This window comes from Choloepus didactylus, chromosome 7, assembly GCF_015220235.1.
Source record: "Choloepus didactylus isolate mChoDid1 chromosome 7, mChoDid1.pri, whole genome shotgun sequence".
Lineage (NCBI taxonomy): Eukaryota > Metazoa > Chordata > Mammalia > Pilosa > Megalonychidae > Choloepus > Choloepus didactylus.
Genome location: NC_051313.1, coordinates 99256885 through 99281989, shown reverse-complemented (window position 1 = coordinate 99281989; position 25105 = coordinate 99256885). Strand labels below are relative to the sequence as shown.

General features: G+C 39.0%; 1 protein-coding gene across 9 annotated transcripts in view; it reads right to left on the bottom strand.

Moving 5' to 3' along the window:
• PKHD1 (PKHD1 ciliary IPT domain containing fibrocystin/polyductin) overlaps positions 1–25105 on the bottom strand; it is a 473530-nt gene that overhangs the window by 317929 nt on the left and 130496 nt on the right. For all 9 annotated transcript variants that reach the window (XR_005217861.1, XM_037842918.1, XM_037842911.1 and 6 more), the window contains one exon: positions 18724–18880. Coding sequence is in view for 8 of the 9 variants with exons in the window: in XM_037842918.1 (XP_037698846.1) it covers positions 18724–18880 (157 nt within the window). In the remaining variant the exon portion in view is untranslated. The remainder of the gene's footprint in view (positions 1–18723; positions 18881–25105) is intronic.

Below are 25105 nucleotides of genomic sequence, written 5' to 3'. Positions count from 1 at the left end.
CTCTCCATATTTAGAGTAAAAACACAGGAGCCAGAGAAGCTTGCCCCATGTCATGTGGGGAGCTGATCATGGATACAATGACCATAGGATTTGTTGCATGAACGGAGACGCTTTTGCAAGTGTGAAAAGAGGAACTATTAACAAATCACAGCAGGACAACAGGCACGGACTAGAACTGTGCCAAGCACTCATAAGCCATCCTAGTCACATGGCTTAGGATGGAATCCAGTCCTTGTGATTCCTAGGCAGGTCCTCTAGTCCTTCAGATCCTGTGATTGCTGTAATAATATACAGGGCAAAATGAAAAGGGCAAATCTCATTTTATGAAAACATAAAATGAAAGGTTGTGCTATTCAGATTAGAGAATGAAACAAGAAAATGGAAATCCCACACGTTTTATTACCAGAGGCAAAACAAAAAACAAACAAACAAAAACACAAACACCTAAGGGACAAAAACAAGTTGGCAATTGCCCAGTTTCTTTAACTAAAGGGAAAGACAATCATCCCTGAACCCAACTGTCTGGAATAAGAGTGCCTCCTTGTGTTCTACTCAAGCGTAGACAGGATTGGGAGCCACGAGGGCACTGGGCATCCACCTCTAGAAGAGAAGCGACCTGATGGAATTACTGTGTCATAATCATCACTTATTCCCTGTGGTGGGAGTTCTACTTACACTTAGCACATACCAGATGCTCAATAATTCTCTAGTGGATAAATGAAAAAACAACTGTCAACATTTACTGTATCATCACATCATCATGGTTTTGGTATCGCTCTATGAATTTATTTCATCATTGTATAAACAAATGTTGTACAGAATCTCCCATCTTTAAAACTCCTCACTTTACCCCCTGCTTCTCTTTATATAAAAATTCCTCAAAAAAATCCATACTCACTGTCTCTTATTTCCTCCTCCCATTCTTTCTTGAATACTGTCAAATAAGGCTGTCTCTCAAGCAAATCTTGTCAAGGATGCCAGTGAAGCCCACCTCGTCAAATCCAACAGGCAATTCCTCAGTCTCCATTTTCACTGAATTATTAGCTGCATTTGACGGAGAGCATCACCCTTCCTACTTAAAACTTTCTTACTTGGCCTCTGGGATAGTGCTTCCCTTACACTCTGCCCTATCTCCCTGGCTGCTCTCTGCTCTGTTTCTTTTTTCCCTCATTTCTCTGCCTTATGTCCTTGCCACTCAAGGTGTATTTCAAATACCAGCAGCGTCGTATCTCATGTAAGCTTGTTAAAACTGCAGCATCTCAGTCCCTATCCCAGATCCCCTGATCAGAATCTATATTTTAACAAGCTCCCCAAGTGATTCCTATGCACATTAAAATTTGAGAAGCACTTCCCTAAAGTACAGTCATAGGACTGCTTTTCTTATCATCTCATCTTGTCCTATGGTTTTAAATACCACCTGGAATCTCATGATGCCAGAATGAATATATCTACCCTTAATTTCTAAACTGAACTCCAAATTCATACATTTAATTGTCCACATGAAAGCTGCACCTGCATTTTTTAATTAAATTTTTTATTTTAAAATAAATGTAGATTCACACGCAGTTCTAAGAAATATAGAGAGGTCACTTGTTCCCTTTGTCCTGATTCCCCCAATGGTAACATTTAGAAAAACTATAAAACAATATCACAACCAGGATAATGACATTGATACAGTCAAGATACAGAACATGTCCATAAGCACAAGGATCCCTTGTGCTTCCCTTTTAAAGCTACACCCACTTCCCTTTCATCCCACCCGCAACTTAACCCCTGGCAACCACTAACCTGCTCTATGTATCTATAATTTCCACATTCCAAGGATGTTATATAAGTGGAATCAGTAGTATGTAACCTTTTGGGATTGACTCTCTTCACTCAGAATAATTCTCTGGGGATTGATCCAGGTTGTAGCGTGTATCAATAATTCAAATGCTAACTTCTCACTGAGATCTTCCCTCTCCAATCTATACAAAACAGCATCCCTAGCCTTTACCCAAATATGTTTTTCTGCATAACACTGAACATCAGGCATATTATATACTTTCATGTTTATTTTTTGCCCTTCCCATACTAGAATGCATTCTTCATCAGGGCAGGGACTTAATCTATTTTGTTCACTTCTATATATCAAGTGTTTAAAACAGTGACTGGTAACTAGTTGGCACGCAACATAAAACTGTTAAATTAATAAATAAATCATTGTATCTTTTCAGAAAATCTGAATTTCCTATTTGCAAACACACATACATAGAGACATTTTCTCAGAGAAGATGTTATTACACTTAATCAATAAGACTGTACATTGTCTCAATGAATGAAAGGTAAACAAAGGATGTGGAGAGAGTGAAGTGTCAGAAATGGCTCAAAAGGCAGTTTCTAATCTAATGTGGAAGGTCTTGATGAGGGACTCTTAGCTTGTCAAATCTAATCCTAAATGCACTGTGCAAAATTATTGAGATGGACTGTCATTGCTGTCCAGAAATCACAACTGGAAGTAAACATGCTCTTACGGAATGAGAGGGAGAGAAGAAAAAGGCAAAGACGGCTTTATTCATTTTTGTTTACCTCCACCATAGTAAGGAGATAATGATCGATAAATGTTTAACCCAATAGCCAAATGTGGAGGCCACTTCATTCTTGACCTTCTGTTCTAAGATTGCCCTTCAGCTTTCCTCATCTCTCTTCATCAAACCTTCGAGTCTCCAATCCTAAAACCCAAACCACACACCATCAGTAATAGTCACAGAATGTTTGCTTGGACGAGACCCCTTAACGTGCTCTTTCATTCCAGCCACAATTTAGAATGACACACCCCATCTGAGTACCTGGTTTCTCCATCTGCAAAATGTAGATGCTAAGAGTCCCTCACTCAGAGAATTAGGTGTGATTAATTGAAATAACGCTTGTAAACCCCTGATATGAGGTTTGACACCTATTAAGCACTTAATGCAATGGTGTCTCCTGCATCCATCACACTCATCATCACACTTCCCCCACTGTTGTGTTACTGCTTGATTGCTACAGTTGCTCCATCACTTTAGCACTAGGCCATCTACTTCCAGCATCACTCAGTTGCTACTCCTGACTTTTCTTCTGAAATATGATATGTAGAGCATACTCTAGAGTAAACTATCCAAGAAGCAAGAAATGATCTTCAGTAATCTCTGGGCTTAATGCCACAGTGATATCACACTGCTTACCACACTTCATCAAACCTGCTGGCAATGTTTGCTTTAAATTTCTACTCCATTGTCAGTGATACATAGAAATGCAGTCAAGAATCCTGCTGGGAACAAGAAGTAAGAAACATGACCTGTGTTGCAGGCCAAATTTTTCATGTTTACTAAAACTATTTCACTCAAAACCAAATGTTATTAATGTCTGAGCTAATTGCATTCAACTCATGGGCCATAGATTTGCATGGCAGAATTTCTCCATCATAAATACTCAGGAAATTAAAACCAATACTCAGGATATACTTCTATGAGCAAGTAATGAAAGCAGGGAATGGAATCGGGGTTCCTTTCTGTATTAGTCAGGGTTCTCTAGAGAAACAGAAGAAATAGGAGATATCTATAAATATGAGTTTATAACAGTGTCTCATGCAACTGTGGGGTTGCAGAAGTCCAAATTCCATAGGGCAGGATGCATGAGTCCAGACTGTAAGGTAGGCCACAAGCTGATGACTCCGATGAATGTCCTCAATGAACTTCCCAGGAGAGGCCGGCTGGCAGGAGAAGAAATGAGAGTTCTCTCTTCTCCCTCGGAGCTATTGGCTCCAAATTATCCTCAGTAAGTCCTGTAAAATTCAGGACCTCACTTTTGATAGCTATCAAATCTGTTCTTCCTAGCATTTGTCTGTTTCCTTATGAGTAAAACAGAAGTAAAACCACGTGCTTGACATCTACATCTTTTAAGTGCAGTCAGATGTACATCTGATACTGATGGAGACATGGAGCTCATGCTTTCCTGACACCCCCTTTGCCATTGTGAACTTTGAATTTCACTTGAGAAAGATAATACATGCACAGTCTGGAATTCAAATAAGACTACAGAGGTAACACAGAAGCTAATAATTACTGACCACCCACCGCATGCCAAAATCTTTTAGACAGGTTGTGGAAACAGTCCTGTGAGGTCGACATCACGCTCTGAGTTGTGGAGAACAGAGAATGTGAGCTCCAGTCCAGGACCCACAGTGTGAGCATTAGAACCCAGGATAGTCAGACGGAAAAGCTCTTCTCCTATTCTCTTCCAAAAATTCTCCCAGGTAGCTTTAACATTCACTAGGGGTCGATTTCATAATTACATTTAAGTATAAACATGTGTTAATCTAAGTAAGTCTGCCTGTGGCTTCTTTATATATGATTTATTTTAATTTTGTTAATGGAGATCTACCTTGCCTCATTCCAAAAAGGATCTGAGGCAAATTACAAGGATTAGTGGATAAAAACATAAACCTGGGCTTTATCCTTTGTAGCAGCAAGCAAAATATTAAATACACTGAAACAAATTTGTAGAAATTTTAAAACAGCATTTACTGACATGACCTAATGACACTAATGAAGGAAGAAAAGCTCAGCCCAAAGAAAATGAATGTTTTCTGTTGGCAAGAGTACTATAAACAAGACTAATTAATTAATACAATAATTGTTATTCCCTGTTGAAAAATATTCCCTCATTTTATCAGTAGTAAGTATGAGGAAATCTATATAAATAGAGTATGAAGAGGAATTCAGCTATTTTTGCCTGTGATATGATAAAAAATGTGCAAGAGTCTCTGTGTGAAAGAATATAAAGTCTGTATTTACTCTAGCTCTGTGCCAAAGCCCCAAGTTTTTCATCCTCACACTTTATTAGCTTAAAATAAATATACAGTGGGCTGCTTTAAAGGATGTTATTTGAGAATGGGGGGGAAGTGGGAGAACTTTATTTCTCTACTTTATAGAGCTTGACCCCATTTCTGAAAGCTGAAATAAAGAGCAGGGCTTAAATCAGCCTTTGGCTGTGACCCTTAAATTTCTTGGTATGACTGTTCATGAAAGCTGAGCGTGTCTGACAAGTGACCTTGGGTAATTTTATAAAAATCAATCAACCATCATTATTATAACTTCCCCTCTAAAACAAATAAATGAACACAACTTTGCATGTAATCACATCTTTCTCTTAAACATGTCTTTTATTTCTTTTAAAGGGAAGTAAGAGACTTTCAGCAGTTAGCTAACGTTTGCAAGAAAAAAAGAAAACATCAAAACTTGCTTTTGGCTAACCCTACAATTAGCCATCCTCTGTAACAACCACAAAATAATTTGTTTGGGATTTTTTTTTTTTTTTTTTTTTTTTTTTGGTAAGCAAAACAAACATACAGTTCCAGCTATTTTCCCTCTTACAGAAAAAAATTAGATGATAACTATTTTAACATACAATAATCCTTTTCAAAAGAGCTGCTGTGCCCACTACTTTCAATTGTTTCCTTCCATCCTCTCTTGAACCCTCCCTGGTAGCAGCTTTTCCTGACCTCTCCACCAAAACTGCTGTGGTCAGGTCACAAATGGCAACCACGTTGCAGAACCTGAGGCTCACTGCTCAATCCTCACCTTTCCTGAGGGGCCATCAGCATTTGATTCACTTGGTCACTCGCTGCTTGAAACTCCTTCCCCCTCACTTTCCCAGCAATGTGCCCTCTTGGTTTTCCTCCTAAACCCCAGGCCCCCCTTCCCAGGCTCCTCTGCTAATCCCTCCTCATAATGCCAACCTCTGACAGTTGGAGTGTCCCAAGTCTCAGTCTTCTGACCACTTTTCTCATCAGCCTATGTACACTGCCTTGGTGTCTCAACTTGTCTTGTGGTTTTAAACATCCTCATATGCTAATTGTTGAGGACTCCAAATTTATACCTGCAGGCCTGACCTCTACCTTCAATTCAAAATTCATATACCCAACCACCTACTCAACATTTCTACTTGGATGTTTCATGGGTTTCTCAAGTTAGCATATCCAAAACAATGAACTCCTCATCTTGCCCCACATATTCTCCCACAATCTTTCCCGTCTCCATAAATGGCCACTTCATCCTACCAGTTGCTCAGTATGAAAACCATAGAGTCAACTTTCACACTCTCTCTCATGCCATAACCAATTACCATCTGGAAATTTTACACATTCTACCTTCAAAACATACCCACGATCCAAGCACTCCTCACCACTTCCATACCTATTTCTGGGATCGAAGGCACTCCCATCTCACCCAGATTACTGTAAAGCTTTTTAATTTGGCTCCCTGGTTCTGCCCTTGCCCCCCGCCCCTAGGTCTATTCTCCTAACAGCAGCCATTGCGATTATTTTTTAAATGTAAATCAGACCATGTCACCACTCTGCTCAAACTTCTCTAGGGCTCCCATTACACTCAGAGTAAAAGCCTACAAGATCTTACAAAAGTTGCCCGTCTGGCCCATCTCTCACTACTCTCTCCTTGCTCACAATGCTTCTGCCACACTGACCTTCTTGCTGCCCCTGCCTCACAGCATTTGCCTTTGCAGTGTGCAAATCCCACCCACCCACCACCAAACATGTACTCGCTATCTGTCTTTCCTGCTGTGTTTTTTCCCATAGCACCAAGCAAATATAACAAATAATATAATTTGCTCACTTATTTTGCTTATCAACTTTCTCCTTCATAGATGTACAATCCACAAGAGCAGGGATTTCTGTCCATTTTGTTTGCTGCTGTAGCTCCTATGTCGAAAACAGGGCCTGGCACACGGGGAGCATGGTATTTACTAAATATTTGTTGATGAATAAGAGTTGAAGCTTTGGAAGTGTATGAAGTCCCCCTAGAAGGACATGTTGAGTGAGAACAGAAAAGAGATAAGGGGAGAAAACCCTGCAAAACACCAATATTTAAAGACTAGACTAAGGAGAGAAAGCAGCAAGATTCCTGAAAATGGGCCAAAGTATTCAAAGAAGAATAAGAAGTTTTGTGGAGACCCAGACTCCAGGAAGAGCTTTAAGAACTGTGAAGGTTATAGGTGATAATGCCAAGCCCTTGATATCACTTTTAGTAGGATCAGGGGAGGAAGGGGGAAGAGTTGGACTGCACTGAGTTAGGACACAAATGAAGGGTGAGTGACTCCATGGTTAAGCAGTGTGAAAGACAGGGATGGCTGGAGGTAAGGCCCATACATTTGTTCAATCTTTATCACCAAACTAGATAATTCATTTACCCAAAGCTTGAACTATCTAAATTTTGAGGTGTAAATTGTCCAATTTACTTATCTACAATTGACCAGTCTCTACTCAGGTTCTTGCGTCAACCCTAAATAATTCCTTAAAAAAAAACTGACAGCCAGTATTTAACTACTTTTCAGTAGCTAAATGGTCAAACACAGTCAGGGGAGCCTGTGGGATTCCCTTCCACTAAGGAATTGTAGACAGTCATGCATTTGTGATGGGCGGTACTGCTCTGCCTCAGTAAGAAGGGCCGCCTGATGGATGGTGGTACATCTGGGGCATGTTGCTGTCCCCTACGCACCGCACTGCACTGGAAGCAGGTGCCAGGAGGACGTGAGGGAGAGGAGAGAAGAACAGCACTCAGGGTGGGCAGCCACAGCCCGAAGCCCGTGTTGTGATGGGGATGCACACAGCGTCCTTTGTTGGCAAGATCTGGATTTGACTTGTGCCTGATCCACTGGAGCAGAGCCAGGGAAGCCTTCGAGGTGGGCTTGTCCCTGGCCAGAGAGGCGGAAAATCAATTTGGCTGGCAAATGAGAGCCCCCAAGAGCTCAGTCCACGCTCCATAATCCTATCCACTAGCAGCTCAGGAAATAGATGCTGGAGCGCTCACATATTCATGGGGGATGTGAGGCATAAATCAGGCTTTAAGGATTGGGGGCAATGGGAATGGACTCTCTGACTGGCTACTAATTAATCAAGCACAGAACACCTAAACCTAGCAACCTGGGACCAAGCCATGCACACACAGGCACAGGCTGCCACCACTGCTTTTCCCACTGTTTTTTTTTTCATTTCAATTAAAATAGATATCAGATGAAATTTTCCCCTTTAGCTGGTGCTGCTTATGCATCCCCGTTCTCCCTTTAATTAAAAAACATGCTTATTGCAATACTTGCCAGAATCACTTTAACGATATTTTAATTGTAATGTCTCTGCCTGATTAAAAAAAGAAAATATGAACTAGAAGGTGTTTGGAAAAATGTTCTCAGGATGCAGGAAAAGAATCATACACCTCCTGGAATGGATGCCACATACTAATTCCTTAATTAGCCTGGTGCTGCAGTCAAATGGGCAATGTAGAGAGAAAAAAAAAAACATATTTGAAATAAAATCACTGAGTTGCAAACAATAGCAGTTGGGAGATACAGTTTTCATCACCTCAAATTTCCCTGGCAGGATAAAGAACCACAACCAACTAAATTGTCATGCTTGGGATAAGCCTATTCAATGTGGCTAGCCAAGTTTCCATTTTTCTTTGCAAAGGGGCACATAGCCTTTTGGAAAAAAAGAGTAGCTGGGCCTGGTGAATTGACTTCCAGTCCTAACAATTCACTGTGGTTCCCTTTATTGTTTTAGGCCAGTGGTTCTCAAACTTGAGCCTGCATCAGAATCACCTGGAGGACTTAATACACAGATTTCTGGGCCCCACAGAGTGGGTCTGGGGTGAGCCCAAGAATTTGCATTCTAGCAAATTCGCAGGTGACACTGCTGATGGTGATCAGGGCACTTAAAGAAACACTGCTAAAGATAAATTAAGTGATTGTTCTATGAGTTCATGGTCTTATGATCTTTGCTCTCATCTAAACCAGGTTAAGAATTATTGGAATTATAGATTAATTCATCTATTCACTCAAACAACATTTACTAATAACATTACTAAAGCGAGGTGCTAAAATAAAGATGCGAAAAATAAAGTCTGCTTCCAGAAGGTCACAGGAAAGCCTAATTATTTTAGATAAATGGAAATACCCTAGATTCAGTGACGTGGCCCCACTTTCCAGATAAACTGAAAGAGAAAAGTTATGGAATCAGCCTTTTACTTTTTCAAAAAAAATAAAACTCATTAAGTTAACCTTGTAAATGAATTAACTCTATACTAATGACCAGGTATATGCATATTCATAGAACACAAAGTATATAGAAATATGTAAAGGAAGTCAAACACTAAGATATAAATACATGCCTTTGCCATTATAGCTACTGTTACCAATTACTATTTAACTAAACCTTGATTTCCTTTCTACCTCCAGAAAACCATTACTTCCTTTTACCAACAATGCTTCCAGGCATTTAAGTGCTCTAGGCCCTCAGCTGTTACATGTATTTCTAAAAAGTCACATATGTCTCCAGAATGAAAGCTATTTCTAAGCAGAAACAGAAAAGACACACACACACCAAAAAAACAAACAAACAAAAAAAAACTCTTTTCCTCAAAATCTGAGACAGGTAAAAATCTTCCTAGCTACCAGGTTACTATCCATGCAAATAATCTTCCTCTTTCTCTTTATTAGAGTTTAATTATCCTTGACCCAATCACATTTCTGACCAGCCTTTCAATTTGATACACCTTTCTGAGTGATACATTTTTTTCAAAATGTCCCAAATATAAATTTTCCCTGAATAACTATAAACACGATTTGACTATCACATAGTTTTAGAAATGAAAGGTAACAATTATTTCCTCATAGAATTCATTTATAAAAAATGAGAATGCCTTTACCCCAGGAGTATTATAGTAAATGACAAATAATAATGCAATGCTGAGTCTTCAATATATTTAAATCTGCACAACAACCCCAGATACCCAGTACCCCAGATTTCCAGCTACACTCCCAGTTCCGAATAAACAAGAACTGGATATTGTGTATTAGCATATGAGGTAGAGAGGACAGGAGAAGTCAAATCCTGACAGACCCCATAAGCCCAGTTAAGGAGTTTAGGCTGGACCTTAATGTCTAATGGAAAGCCAATGAAGGATTTTAAGTAGGGAAGTTCAAAACAGTTATCTTTCATTACCGAAAACATTTTAACTTCTGTGCTAGGAAGAGACTGGTTCCTTTCGGTAGCATTTTTCATGTTACAATATCCAACTTGTCAAGACATAAATCTGTAAATTGTTTAATATCTATCTGTCTGTCTGCCCATCTATTGAAAGCATGTCCTTTCTCACAGCAGTGGCTTATCTTTCATTTAAGGCTAATCGAGTGTGTCTGGGACCGTTCTCTGGCGGTAAATAATGTAAGTCATTGTCTGGTTGGGAAAAACAAGGGGTTTCAGAGCCAAGTGTCCCCCACGTTAAAAAAGCCCTTGTCTCTGATCTCCTGATACACAAATACTAAATGAAATCGGTCATTGTCTGGAGCATTCCACTAACATTTGAGGGTACCAGGAAGGACTCTGTTTACAAAAAACTCTTTGAGTCTAACTCTGCCTCTTCAGGTCAGAAACTCATTCATTAATTCATACATTTAACAACTATTTGAGTGCCTGTTACATGCTTCAAGATATAATGGTGCTGGCAATACAAAGGTGAGCAAAGACAGACCTGACTCATGCCTTCCTAAGCTTATAGCCTAGGTCACAGCTTCCCTAAAGGTAGAGGAGAGAAAGAAAAAACCAAAAAACCTAATATTAATTTTGTAAACAATTGATAAAAAGCAATTCAAGTTACTATCCAATTAATTCTATCAATAATCCACTTAGCTTTAGATATAGGCAAAGCCCCCACCAGTAAAATAAGTGAGTGACACTACACTGTCACCAAGAAGAGCCTGACATACAAAGAAGCATAAGCATAAGGAGCTTAAGAGTGGATTTCAAAAAACGTTGGGTGGTTCTTTCAGATGCTGACTTCTTCATCAGGCTTCCCCTTTAGATTACTGCACAGACCAGCCTGCTTGTAAGGTACCGTGTTTGCAAATATGTGAAGAAGGTTATCAACTTCTTTACTGCATTGCCTCCACAGGGTTGCACACACAAACAATATCAACATCTAGCAGAGGTTTATACATGCCACTCCCCTCTTGCATAGGGAAGAAAATCACCATCATTTCTGTTCTGTGCATTGATTTGAGGACCAGCACCTTACGCTGACCTGAATTCGATGAGCCAGGCCTGTTGTATTGCCTATGTATAATCATCGCATCCCGACCCTGAAGGGTAGCTGTGTGTCAACTGAGAGAGAAAGCAATTCAATTAATTTCATTTTAATGCCAACTTGCAGATAAAGAATTTTTAATTTACTAATTCACAACAAATTTTGCCAGACCACAAACCCTCTCGTTGACCAAGACATTCTGTAGTTATGAGAGAAAGAAATATTAATGCAGAGTATTTCATTTTTATCAAAATTCCAACCCACCTTCATTTGGATTGCTTTTAAATATGAACGTGTATCTGTGAAGCCTTGAAACTGCAGACCCAGTGACTCACACAGGCCTGATCACCAAGAAATCACAAGAGATATCCCAAAGAAGTCCTGTTTCATAGCACTCCCAGACCACTGCATTGTAAAGCATTATCTGAAGCAATGCTGTGATTCTGAGGCTAGTTTGGACCTACCTAGAAGAAACTAAGTGTATAATCCCTGGGATCAAAAAAGACTGTACATGGAACTTTGAATAGGAAGTGACATATGGTAGGTTTGTATAGGTTAGTGTGAAATAGTGACACATCCCAAAGTAATTTGGGCAGAGAATAAAAATATATATGCAGGGGCCCCCTGAGGAGCTGGAGGAAAATGCAGAAGTGTTCGGCTTCCTCACCTGGATTGTTGCTGATGTTCTCACAAACATTGAGGACTGACAATTTGGTATGCCGAGCCCTCTATCTTGGGGCTTGCCCTTATGAAGCTCATTAATGCAAAGGAGAGGTAAAAACTGCTTATAATTGTGCCTAAGAGTCTCCCACTGAGGACCTCTTTGTTGCTCTGATGTGGCCCTCTCTCTTTAGCTAAGCCAACTAGACAGGTAAACTCACTGCCCTCCCCCTTACATGGGACCTCACTCCCAGGGGTATAAATCTCCCTGGCAATGCAGAATATGACTCCCGTGGATGAGTCTGGACCTGGCATCATGGATTGAGTACATCTTCTTGACCAAAAGGGGTATGTGAAATGAAACAGAACAAAGTTTCAGTGGCTGAGAGATTTCAAATGGAGTTGAGAGGTCACTCTGGTGGACATTCTTACGCACTATATGGATAACAGTTTTTAGGTTTTAATGCACTGGAATAGCTACAAGTAAATATCTGAAACTATCAAACTCCAACCTAGTAGCCTTGACTCTTGTAGACGATTGTATAACAATGTAGCTTATAAGGGGTGACAGTGTGATTGTGAAAACCTTGTGGATCACACTCCTTTTATCCAGTGTATGGATGGATGAGTAGAAAATTGGGGACAAAAACTAAATGAAAAATAGGGTGGGATGGGGGGATGATTTGGGTGTTCTTTTTTACTTTTATTTTTTATTCTTATTCTGATTCTTTCCGGTGTAAGAAAAGTGGTCAAAATAGATTGAGGTGATGAATGCATAACTATATGATGGTATTGTGAACAGTTGATTGTACACCATGGATGACTATATGGTATGTGAATATAAATCAATAAAACTGAATTTAATTAAAAAAAAAAAAGACTGTACCAGGCATAGCACTTAATACCTTACTCTGAAACCTAAACACTTGCCAGGGACAAAGAAACTCTATAATGAACCTGATGGTTGATCAAGAGAAGATGTTCCATCTCAATAAACCAAGAACATGTGTTTCTATGCCGTGGAAATCCCAAATATAATAGATTCAAAAAGATCTGAATTTCCTCAAAACTGCATTATAAAAAAAAAAAAAAATTGGAGAAAATGAGACCATGTTCCAAACTGCACCAGGAAAACAAACCAAAAACAAACAAACAAATAAACAAACAAAAAACTGTTTCCACAATGTTGAAGTCAAAGTAACAAGCAGAATGGAGGCAACCAAATGGACAGTCTCTGGTAATTCCACCTATCCCTCCCTCTCTTACATTTGAGAGAAATACACTACCACATGCAATCTGAAGATAACTGAAACAAAAGCAATACACTCTCTCTATTACAAGCTAATTCTTTCAGCGATACAGTTTGCTTTGTATACAGAAGCAGCCATTATCTGTAAATAAAATTATGACTTAGGCCTGATATTCAAACATCACTTCTGTTACCCTGGTGGTCCAAAAGAAACAACTAACGTTATTTGAGTGCTTGCCCTGGCCTTGTGCTAAGGGTTTTAAACATATTCCATCATTTCATATACAAAACATCCATAGGAGATGGGCAATATATTGTAGAGTTGGCACACAATAACAAACAATACATGTTAGCCATCGTGGTCACTGCTGCTGTCATTATAGTCAGGCACTACCATAATGAGGGGAAACCTCGGGCTTATGGAGGGTAAGCAACTTGCCCAAGGTCACAGAACTGGTGAGTAGTGAAGCCCCAATTCAGACTCGGTTCTCCCTGGCTCAAAACCTGCCAAGCATTTAACTGCTTTAGTATATACACCATTAAACCAAGAAATAGAAAATCACATTAAAGGAAACCAGTGCACTATTAAGCAGCAATAGAGACTGGAAACAAATTTCTGCTCAAGCATTTTAGAGAGATGGCATTGTGAACAGTAAGAAACTGCAAAATGTGTTCTTTTTAAAGCCCAACACCAAGGGGAGAGGCATGGCTAGAGTTCCTCTCCCCTAATTAACCCTTTATAATAATAAACTCTGGGCCACTAAAGAACATGAGGTTGCTTGACTGCCCCATCAGAGAGAGATTCAGTGATACATTCAGGAAATTTAAATGCGTCCCCAACGACAAGTCACAAGCTCGAGATCCCTGCCAGGGAAGCCAAACGACTCTGACAAGAGGGTAACATTTCTTCTTTGTTATTATGGCTCATCATAATTACTTGGAATAAAAATAATAAATTTTAATTCAGCAATGCCTATGGCCGTTGGGCATCTTAACATAAAAGAATGAAAAATATAATTAACTAAATCAAGGAAATATGCCTATTTCCATCCCAGCTTATTAGTATTAATTGATTGGGTTAATTCTCTTTGGTGTTTAACAGTACCCCTAAAAAAATAATAAAAAGGGGGGGGAGAGGGAGGAAGGGAGGAAGGGAGGAAGTTGAAACGGTAAGTAGACAAAAGTTCTGGATCCTACGTTAATTACGGCCACAAAATAATCTGCCATTATTCAATAAAGTTCAAGAATCTGTACATATAGCATAAAAAATGGCACAAATGCTGTCTCTGGTGCCATTTCCCAACTACCTCAAAGACTTTTACAATCCTCCTTTCCACTATCTAAGTTGTACTTATAAGAGAGAAATGTCAATTCTATTTTATAGATGGAAATATTAGTTAGGCAAAGAGAGTTCAAGCTTCTTGAGGGTCCTTATGTAGAAGTGCTGGTTTTCCTGATGTAAGAGCCTGATATATTGGGATGCCTGTTTCCACAAGTGGAAAAATATTATAGAGGATGCAATATCTTCATATCGCAGTTCTCAGGTGATCTAGCTTTAACTTTTAGTTAGGCTTAATCCTTTTCAGTGTATGCACACTTCATGTAAAATGTATTATTTGTAATATTGTGAAAATGGCTGAGAAGTTACTTCCACAATAATACTTTATACTTTGTTGATTAAAATGTTCTGAAAAAAGTGTCCTTTGACTTGAAACTTTTCATGCTTATCTCAGCCTAAATCACAGCAGAAAAATGAAGACAATTCCATTCAGCTCTTTGTTTGATACCAGGATTGGGTATGAAAAAGATAAACTGTGACAGACATTCAGACAGTGAATTGCTGCTGTTGATGATGATGATGATGATAATGATTTAATCCTATATTTGAATCGCTCTTTATTATCCTTCAATTGCTTTCACACATATTCTAGACCAAGAGAAGACATTAGAGGTTTAGAGCAATGCAGTATCAACTAGATATTTGAGTGCACACATTTGTCAAATGCCTTTTAGAAAGAGAAAAGTAACTTCCCAATGGATTTTATATTCCTAACAACTCACAATGATATATGCATGCATTTATATATATTTATATATTTATGTATTTGTGTGTGTATATACTAAGTACATATGTGCATGTGTGTGTGAGAACTATTGAGGGGAGTGAAAGAGTGAGAAAGATGATATTTGAGAGAGCAAGGGTTTGAAATATATACTTCTTAAGTTTCATACAGGACCTGAATTCTGAACCATGTTACTGTTCATTCATTGAACAATCAACACTTTTTTTTTTGAGCTCTCATGTGTCAGGCACTGTTCTAGAACCTGAAGAGATAGTAGTAAAGATATTGGTGAAGTTCTTTGCTCTTTGGAACTTATTCCAGCAGAGGAAACAGACCGTCAACAAATAAACAAGTATCTGTATAATGTGGTAGGGGATGAAAAATGCTATGAGGAAAAGTAAAGAATATGAGGATAGAGAGGGAAGTGATTGCAATTTTAGAAAAGATGGACAGAAAGCCTCTCTGATAAGGTGACATTTTCTTAAAGAGCTGAATGAAATGAGTGAGGCAGCCACGTGAATATCTGGAAGATGAATATTCCAAGCAAAGGACATTATGTGCAAAGGCCCAGGCAGGCAGGCGTGTGCCTGTATATTCCGGGAGGAGCTGCAGGAGAGGGAATGAGGAGGAGGGAGCAGAAGACGAGGCCAGCAGAGGAATTGGGAGATAGATCATGGGGGGGACTTCGGATTTTATTCCGTAGGAGAAGTCATGGTGAAGGAGAAAACATTGAGGAAAGAAGAAACAAGATCCAATATATGCTTAAAGGATGCGGACAATAAACTGTTGGGGGTTTATTTTAGCAGAGAACATAAAAGCCAAGCACAGGCTTGTTTTCCAGTCACAAGAAATAACTTCAGAGGTGGGCAGTCTAATGTCGGGATGGCAACTCCAAGTTCATCAGGGTCCTAGATTTTTTTTATTTTTCTGCTTCCTCATTCCTTAGGAGTCACCTCATGGTCCAAGATGACAGCTGAAAATACAGCTACTGCATTTGCATTCCTGGGAGCAGGAAAGAGGAGGAAGGAAGGACAAATATGGGATGCCTCTCATGGGTCAGCTCTACTTTAGGAACTTTCCCAAATGTCCTACACCACACTTCCCCTTACAGCTCACTGGCCATCCCTTAGCCTCAAGGCTATGCCAAGCTACAGAGGAGGCCAGGAAATACAGCATTTTAGCTGAGTACGTTGCTGCCTCCAAGTGAAATTGGGGTTTTGCTTTTATGAAAGATAAATAATTGGAAATAGGGGAGTCATTTGAGAGCCTATTGGAAATGGTCTAGGCTAAAAATTATGTTGGTTAGGACTAGGTTGATGACAAAGGAGATGTTGAGAGAAGAGACACATGTTGAAGATCCAGCCAGCAGGATTTACTGATGGATTGATCATGGAGTGTGAGAACAAGAATGAAGTCCTGAATGCCTCTGAGATTTTTGGCCTTAGTTGCTGGACACATGCAGCTCCCTTGACTGGAATGCTTGACTGGAATGGGGAAGTTCCTTAAACTTTGATTTTGTGTTCCTTAAACTTTGATATCTATGTGATTGAAACTCATCTCAGAAACGAATGATACAATCTTCACCTGGTCCCCACTATCCAAGTTGAATCTCACATCCTCAGTGCCCTGGTCACTCCAGTGCACACTTTGACCTCACTATCTGTAGTACGTATTTTAGAACAAGAAATTTTACTGTCCTATATTTGTTTTCTAATTATTTTCCTTCAGTGATATTTGCATACATTAAAGCATTATTCCTCATTTTTTCTTACACATCATACACAGAATTTGTAGGCCACTTAGTAAGCACTGACGAATCATCTGTTGAACCAAATTTGATCCTTTCCCTGTTCTCATTCTTCCTAGAAGCTGTGACCCGTATCTCTGATAATAATCTGAGTTTCACTCTAGGCAACCCTGCCCCCTGGCAACAACTCCTGTAGTTCATTTGTATAGAAACTGGTGTCCACCACTTACTACCACATTCCTGCCTACTGTTCCCCTCCCCAGGAAAGGAAGGGAATCTTTCAGATAATTCACTCTGCCCTTCCAAATCCACTCCCTTATTCTAAACAATATCAGAGTTAAATATTGCCTTAACCTGGAATATTAACGAAAAACACCATTGGCAGGTGACAGGTTGGGGTTAAGTATTTGGGCTGCTCAGATCTTGAATTCTGTAATAGTGAGTAGCCAAATGTATGTTATACATATGTCCCTGCCTTTTTCCTACATTTTGCTCTCCCTCTGATCTCTCTTTTTCCATCTTCAGTTTCTGGCCCTATCAACACTATTTCTTGATTGGCCATTCAGCTGGAACTACCAGTACATCCCAAGACGCAGCTGGGCAACTTTCAGCTGGGCAACTTCTCCCAAATGATTACATGAATATAAGACAAAGATCCTTGAACTACTGAAGGGCACCCTACCCTCCAGCAGAATTTGACTCCTATTGGTAGATTCCAGATTAAAGTCCTGTGAAAAGCATCTTTTCTCTAAACTGAGGCTTTAAGTCTGTAATTTCCCTTTGACAATGCTATCCTTAGGTAGTTGTTCGCTGTCAGTAAGGCACACTTCCCATAGGCACAGCCTACACACACACACACACACACACACACACACACACACACCAAAGACCAGGGAAGAGCCCAAGTTGACCAATTTTTTTTCCCACTAATGGGCACTAATTAACTGATTTGACTGAAAACTTCTCCTTAATATTAGAAAACAAAGAAGCTTGTAGAATATAGAAAGATAAAATGTCTGATCAGAAAAATCTGATGCCATCTATAAAAGATATCAAAATTGCATCAGTTTATGCTCTTCAAAACTGTTTTATTTTTCCCATATGTATCCATGCTCTTGCTTTAACACGAACAAATGCTTGTGTAATGTTTTAAATATATTTATAGTAAGGAGAATTTTTTTAGTGCAGTTTTATGGATATTCATAACTAATCACATTTCCTAAGCACTTTTCATCTGCCAATAAAGAGAATCACTTTGATAACATACCTTATTATCAGCAACTGAAGTAGAAAATGATTTTTATTCTCATTTAACAAATAAGGAAATAAATCTGCAAAGAAGTGAAATAACTGACATAGTCACTTGGTGATATGGTGGTAGAAGTGAAATTTGAATTCTGTCTCTCAACTTCCTAGACCCTAGAGCTATGCAGCCGATTTTGCAACAAGGAACCCTATTTACATGACTTTCCATGGGACCGAGAAGTCAAAACCACAACAGGGTAAAAGCAGGAAGACATTGCTTTCTTGGCAGGGAATTTCAAAGGCAACAGCATTAACCAATTTCAGGGCATTTTGCTATATTGTGGGGGCTGCCCTGGAGAAGCATGATTACAAAGTGCCTGAATAAAGCATATTCTTTGAGAACACTGTTAACCTTCTTGTTGTGAAAAATTAAAGCAACCAAGCACTGGGCTTATAAGAGTCAGAAGAGAGGGCTTTCCGACTTTGAGCCCTCTGACCACTTCTCCTTCCTTTTCCTAGTAAGATCTCAATTTGGCCTGTGAATAAATTCCAAGTTTTGGAACTTATCCAAAAAGTTTCCCCCAGCTTTCTCCCTAAGAGTGAAAGAATTACATATAATAATGCCACCAATCTTTAAACTTCACAGACCTTTAATATGCAGGAAGTTGAGAATGCTTGTATTGGTGTCAAGCAGTAGAAACTGGCCACTCTCCACCGTGACGTTGTCGCCATCTTGTGGCATTCCTTCAGGAAACCAGCTGTGAGCCCTCGACCATCTCCGGCAGAACTGAAAGGAAATGTTGCCCTGGAAAATAGAGAGTTGTTTTTGTGTGTGTGTGTGTTTGTTGTTGTTTTGTTTTAGTTTTTGTTTTTTTTTATGCAAGATAGTATGGGTGATCAATCAAAATAGAAACTTTTTATAGAAAATAAAATTAATCTGAATGTACTTTCAAATGTCTCAATAAAACCCGTCACCTCTCTCTTCCATGTAGAACTGACACAAACAGGAGAAAATACAGAAGAGGAAAAGTTATGTTTGAAATGTATAACTGTGGCCCCTGGAGTTCTCCAACAACAAGCTAGGAATATTTTTTTGCCTTTTTTTTCCAACTCAGGGCCCTCTTCTACCCAGCAGATAGGTTGATTCTATTTTTTATTTTTACAGACATGTATCGAGTCTTGGACAAAAAGCCATAAATAGCCTGGAATACGGGGAATTAAAATGTTCTGCTTGATGGGTGGCATTTTGCTTTATGTAATTGGTATCATTTTTCACTGGCTCTACTGCCAGTGTTCCTGTTTTATAGGAACATTCCTCTTTCAATGCACTCAGATACATCCTCCCTCTACTTTTTTTCATATGTTGCTGCCTTTTCCTCTGTGCTTGGTACAGCAGTGGCGAATAAAGCCCAAGCACAGGCGAAATGCCGCCTGACTTCAGATGACAGGTAAATAGCCAGAAACCCTCGAGTGAAGGGCGGGGAGCGCGACTGGAAGAGCCCAGAGCAGCAGGCAACCACTTTCCAGCCCGGTCTTCAGTCTCCTTCTCAGAACTTCTGGCTTTCCCTTGAATTTATGATCACATTGAAGTCATGTGTTTTTCAAAACAAGGACTTAAAACCACAGAAAGCAGAACTCAGTTCATGCAAGGGACCAGGAACATGTCTAAATGCCTTGTGCAGTTACAGAACCACAATTATGATAAATATAAGGAAATCAGAGCAAAGAAGCAATTCCTTCAAGGTGGTGCTAACAACATGTGGATGCCTCTTCCGTACAGTTCTTCTTCCCATCCTGATTCCAACCAAACGTGAAACCTGAGTTCCCATAAAATAAGTGCCTCGAAGGTCCCCTTATAGGGCTTACAAGCAGATGGAAGAAGATCATTAAGAAGGAAAAGCATATTTATAATACCAATAAGTACACCTATACAGAGACTAGTGTCTTGGAGTACTTCTGAGAGAGAAAATGGAAAAATGTGTTGCCAGAAGAAGCAGTAGGCTTTCCAGGAGAGCAAACTGACTCCCAGGTCAAAAGTCCCAGTTTTATACTAACCCAATCACTGACAAGGGTTTGGAATAAGGACAGTTATTTTCATTTTCTACATCTACAAAGAAAAAAGAAAAAAGAGATGGAAAGGTATAGTCCTAGTGGGCCAGCTCCTCAGAGTGGAGAATGGGTTGTATACGAGCATCCTGAGCCATGAGAACCAGGCTAACATGATGACTGTCCACAAACTCAACAAGGAGAATTTTAACTCTAGCTGACTTTACACCGAAGCTCATTATAAAGAGGTAAATTTACAAAAAGTGGCTCTTATAAAACTATGCCTTAAGTATCCTTATAATCCCTTAATTCACTCCTGTATAATGCATAAAGAGGAAAGGGAGATGAACAGGAGGAAGCTAAAAGGGAATCAAGTGGTAAGAGGCTGGAAAGACAGAAATGGATATACAAGGTAAAGTCAACTGCAGAGAGTGGTAAAAGAACATTAGCAAGTCAGAGCTGGAAAGGACTCTAGAAGAATCCTATCCCTTTATTTTAAAGGTGACATTTTAGACAGTGTTTCTCAACTTACCGTGGTTTAAAGTGCAGATTCCTCAACACCATCACAAACCTATGAAATCAAAAGCTTAGGAGGTGAGGCCTGAGGAAATACAATTTTAATATTCTATTCAAATGACACTTATGCATCAATGTATAAGGAACAATCCACATGGTGAGCAAGAAACATACAAAAAATGAACCAGGAAGTTTCCTCCAAACCAACACCTAAAGCTTAAGATCTCAACAAAAACTGGTTAAGATGAGTGGAGGGCTGTGTGAATCAGCTATAGGAAAATCTGAGGAATTCAGAAGCACCACTCTTCCTGAGATACTAACCAGGTCATCAGGTCCAGAGCCCAGCCATAACTATGGAGAAAACCAGGGCTCATGACCTCGCAGTGAAAAGATCTGGAATAACTAGACACTGATTAGGTATTTAAAGGGGTCAAAGGAAGACCATTCTATGGTGTCTTTCATTAAATAATTAGAGAATGTTTTACAACTTTTGTAATTAGTATTAATACCCTATTATCTAGTTCTACAAGAACTTTAAGGACTTTCTTTTCTGAAGCACCTGTGTGTGTCATTAGAGGCCTTCACAACATCTTGGTCTGGCTTGTCAACCTTTCAAAAATTGTTATATTCAGCAGGAAGGTCAAATATTGTCATTTCATTATAGTTGATGAAGCAAAGGCTCAGAGTTTAAATGTCATGTCAAAGACAATGGTCATGGAAACAGACTGGATTCAGGCAAAGTCAAGCACCACTTCAGGACTTTTCACATACTGTGTTCTCTCCTGGGACACTTTTCCCACAAATAGCTGCATGACTTACTCCCTTACTTCATCCAGGTCTCTGCTGAAATGCCACATCCTTCCCCATCTCCTTATCTAAAAATAGAGTCCCCAATCATTTCCTCTCCCATAACACTGCTTAATTTTTCTTCATAGTCCTCATCACTATCTAGTATTAGAGCATATAATTCCTTATCTACTTGCTTGTCATCTATTGAGCTCACTCAAGTGTAAGCTCAATGAAGCAGGGATTTTGTTTTAGTCATTCCCATATCCCCACATCCCATAAAAGTGCCTGACATATAATAGGTGCTCAATTAATAATTACTGAATCAATTTAGTAAATGAATCTTCTGCCTGCTAATCCCACATATACATTGATAGATACTACACATATATGTCTCTGCCTGAGACATTAGGTGGACAAATAGAAGATAAGACCTAAAATACTTTAAAATGCTACAATCCTTAGGTTTCCTAATTCACTGGGGATGGCACACTTGCTTTCACATTCCTTTTTATGTCATCAAGCTCTATTTAAACCTAAACCACATGATGACGAGTGCACCTAAATTAGAACTTGAGACTCAGATTGATTCTCCCTATGAAATATTTCACTGATTATTTTTTCACCTTAAGTTTCCCTATTCAAGGTGGTAGAACTCAAATCAATATAATGGTTAAGCATTCAGTTTCAAGAGATCTAAGCTTCTCTGTGCCCAAACTGCTCCTTGGCATAAAAATAAAGGGTATCTTGATATGCAGAAAATTTTTTTTGATGATTCATGGTCTAACATAAACAAACATTAAATACTAAAGGCCTAAAAAAATAACGCCTCCTCAACTAGCTAACCTGGAGAAGGGAAAGAGCAATTTACCTCCATGATTGCAAGTTGCTAGTAAATCCCTGACTACAAGCATGCAACCAAAAGAATTTTGGCTCTTCCACATTTTCACAGCTGACACTGCTGGTGGTATCATTCTTATGTAGAATTCCCAGGCCAATGCCCTTTGAAATTGTGGGGATGGCTCATCTTCCAATATCTTTAACCTCCAATCCCTATCACTTTGATCTAAAAAGAAGGATCCTGATGGCATTGATAAAAGCTTTCCTGTCAATATATTTGAGAGCTTCTCTGTTCATAGCAACATGATGTTTTAGGTGAAAGCCATGCTTTGCATCACCAACACAGTTTATAAGTCAATGCGGGTTTCACTTACAGCTTTCATAAGCTTTTTTTCACCATGGTTCCCAAATTCTCAGCCTTTAGCTTTAATTTTCATCTTTGAGATAAGCAAATTGCTCATTACCATTCTACAGATGAGGAAAAGCAATGCCTCAAGGGCATGAGTTTGCAGGTGGTGGGAGGGGGGGGCGGCATGGACTGTGAATTAGAGATATAAGAACTATCTAGAACAGGTCCTCATCTTTACCTCAGCACATATAACCCCAAATCAACCAAAAAGAAACAAGCAAAAACTCTCCTGCCTCAGGTAGGAAGCTTATGTGATTTGTTTTCTTCTTGCAGCATGTCAGCACTTCTCTGAACTTCAGGGAATGTGCAGTGTCTGCAAATCTTACACATCACCTTAAATGTACTTGTAACATCACTAGAGTTATCTTGAAAGAACTCATCGATCAGCAAGTTGGAACACCAGGCAAAGCAAAGACCTATTTGTGAGCATATGTGGTGAGCTGTAGTGGTGGGGGTTGGGGAGAACGGTGGGATTGGGAGTCTCTCTAGTCACAGTGTCTTATGGATGACAAAGACTCAGAGGAACTGTTTTGACACTTCACCAGAGTTGCTTCTTTCTCAGCATGTGAGTCTTGGAAACAGGAAAAGACAAGTCCCTATAACCACCATTCTCCCCACCCTTTACTCTGCTTTATTTTCTCCGCAGTACTTATTACCACCTGATAACTGTGTATTTGTTACAGTCGGTCAACCCCCATTAGAATAGCTTCATGAGAGCTTCTTGATTTTCTGATGTATCCCCAGTGCCTAGAACAGTGCCTGGCGTGTAGGAAAGTATCCCCAAATATTTTTGAATGAATAAATGGTCAACTGTTGTTTGGACTTGCAATCACTGTGTTGTATTATTTTTAATAACTAAAATAATGTGAAAAGAAGCAGCAAATATCTTCCCAATTTTTTTCTTCAGTGCTCCTTTACATACAAATGTTTTCAATTTTTATGAAACCAAATTTGTTCATCTTTTATTTTGTGACATCCTCCATTGTTTTATGCATAGGATATCCTTCCCTCATTCTAATGTAAATATCAATTATATTTTCTCCCTCATCTTAACACAAATAACACTCATATTTTCTTTTTGATTTGTATAGTCTTATATTTGCATGTTATACTTCAACTCATTTAGTGTTTATGTTGGCAGGAAGTTTTCCATTTTTCTTTGTTTTCATCTTTGCTTTTGCTTTTTCCCCCAAATAGTTAATTGGTTGTCTTAGCTCCATTTATCGAGTAATATTTGCTCTCTTGACCAACACCTCTGGCTATTTTAATAACTGTATCATATTATTGGGTGATATTAAACTTGTTAGCCAATTAAAATTCCAAACCTTTTATCTATCAGCTAGTATAAAGGCATCTCTCCCAGATAAATATGGGAGATATTTATCTGGATAAATAAGATACATAAGAACAAGAGCATCCTTGTTCTTAAGGTGCTCATATTACAATTGAGAAAAAGACAAACCATCAGATAATTAAAGTGTGATTAATTCAACAATTAAAGGCATAAACAAGGAACCATTGGAGTTCAGAAGATTAGATGCCTGAGTTTGACGCAAATTGCTCTACAGGTAAACATGGGTGCAATAATCATCTTTTTAAAAATCTGGACACTACACATAAATTAACACAGGCTGAGATTATGTCAGCTGATTATGAAACAAAAGATGGTCATTGTAAAAAAATCCAACCATGTGCAAATCCAAAATTAAGAATAGAGCCCCTGACCTATAATCTAATAACCCTTTGGGGAACAAAAAGGAAATTAAATTAGTTTGGCACAATTTGTTCTTACTGAGCTCATGCTAGCTTTAAGTCATCACTTTCTTTTCTCAGCGCTTATAAACCATTTACCATTACAAGAGAACATGAGGAAGTCCCTCCTTGCTGCCCAGAACATTGGCTTCTCAGGGAAAGGTCAAAAATGCATTTACCAGGGGCTTGTATCCAGTTCAAATTTACCCTTTGCCCTCCTTAGAAAACCAGGCAATTCATTGGCTTGTCTCTCAGTTCCGTACACTTCCTATACTCCCTTATTTCTCAAAGATTACTGATACTTCATATATATAATATCTCATATGTGTAAGTCGTTTCAGCACTCTAGAGTTTCAGAGGACTATGACAATATGAAAAAAACAAATTTACAGAGTTTTTCTTTATCTCCCCTTCCATTTGAATCTTCCATTTTTCTTCCATTTGAATCTTCAATTCTCTTCTATGTTTCCTCTGAATTTTAATCCAAGAAAATAGTAACGATAACGATAGTTATCAATAATTGAATGCCTCTCATGTCCCAGGAACAATGCTAGACATTTCACTTACAGTATCACAAATCCTCACAACTGAAAACCATAGGTATTACTCTCTGCACTTAAAATACAAGTTTTAAAAAGCAATAATAAAAGCTAATTTTTATTGATTGCACTTAACAGGAAT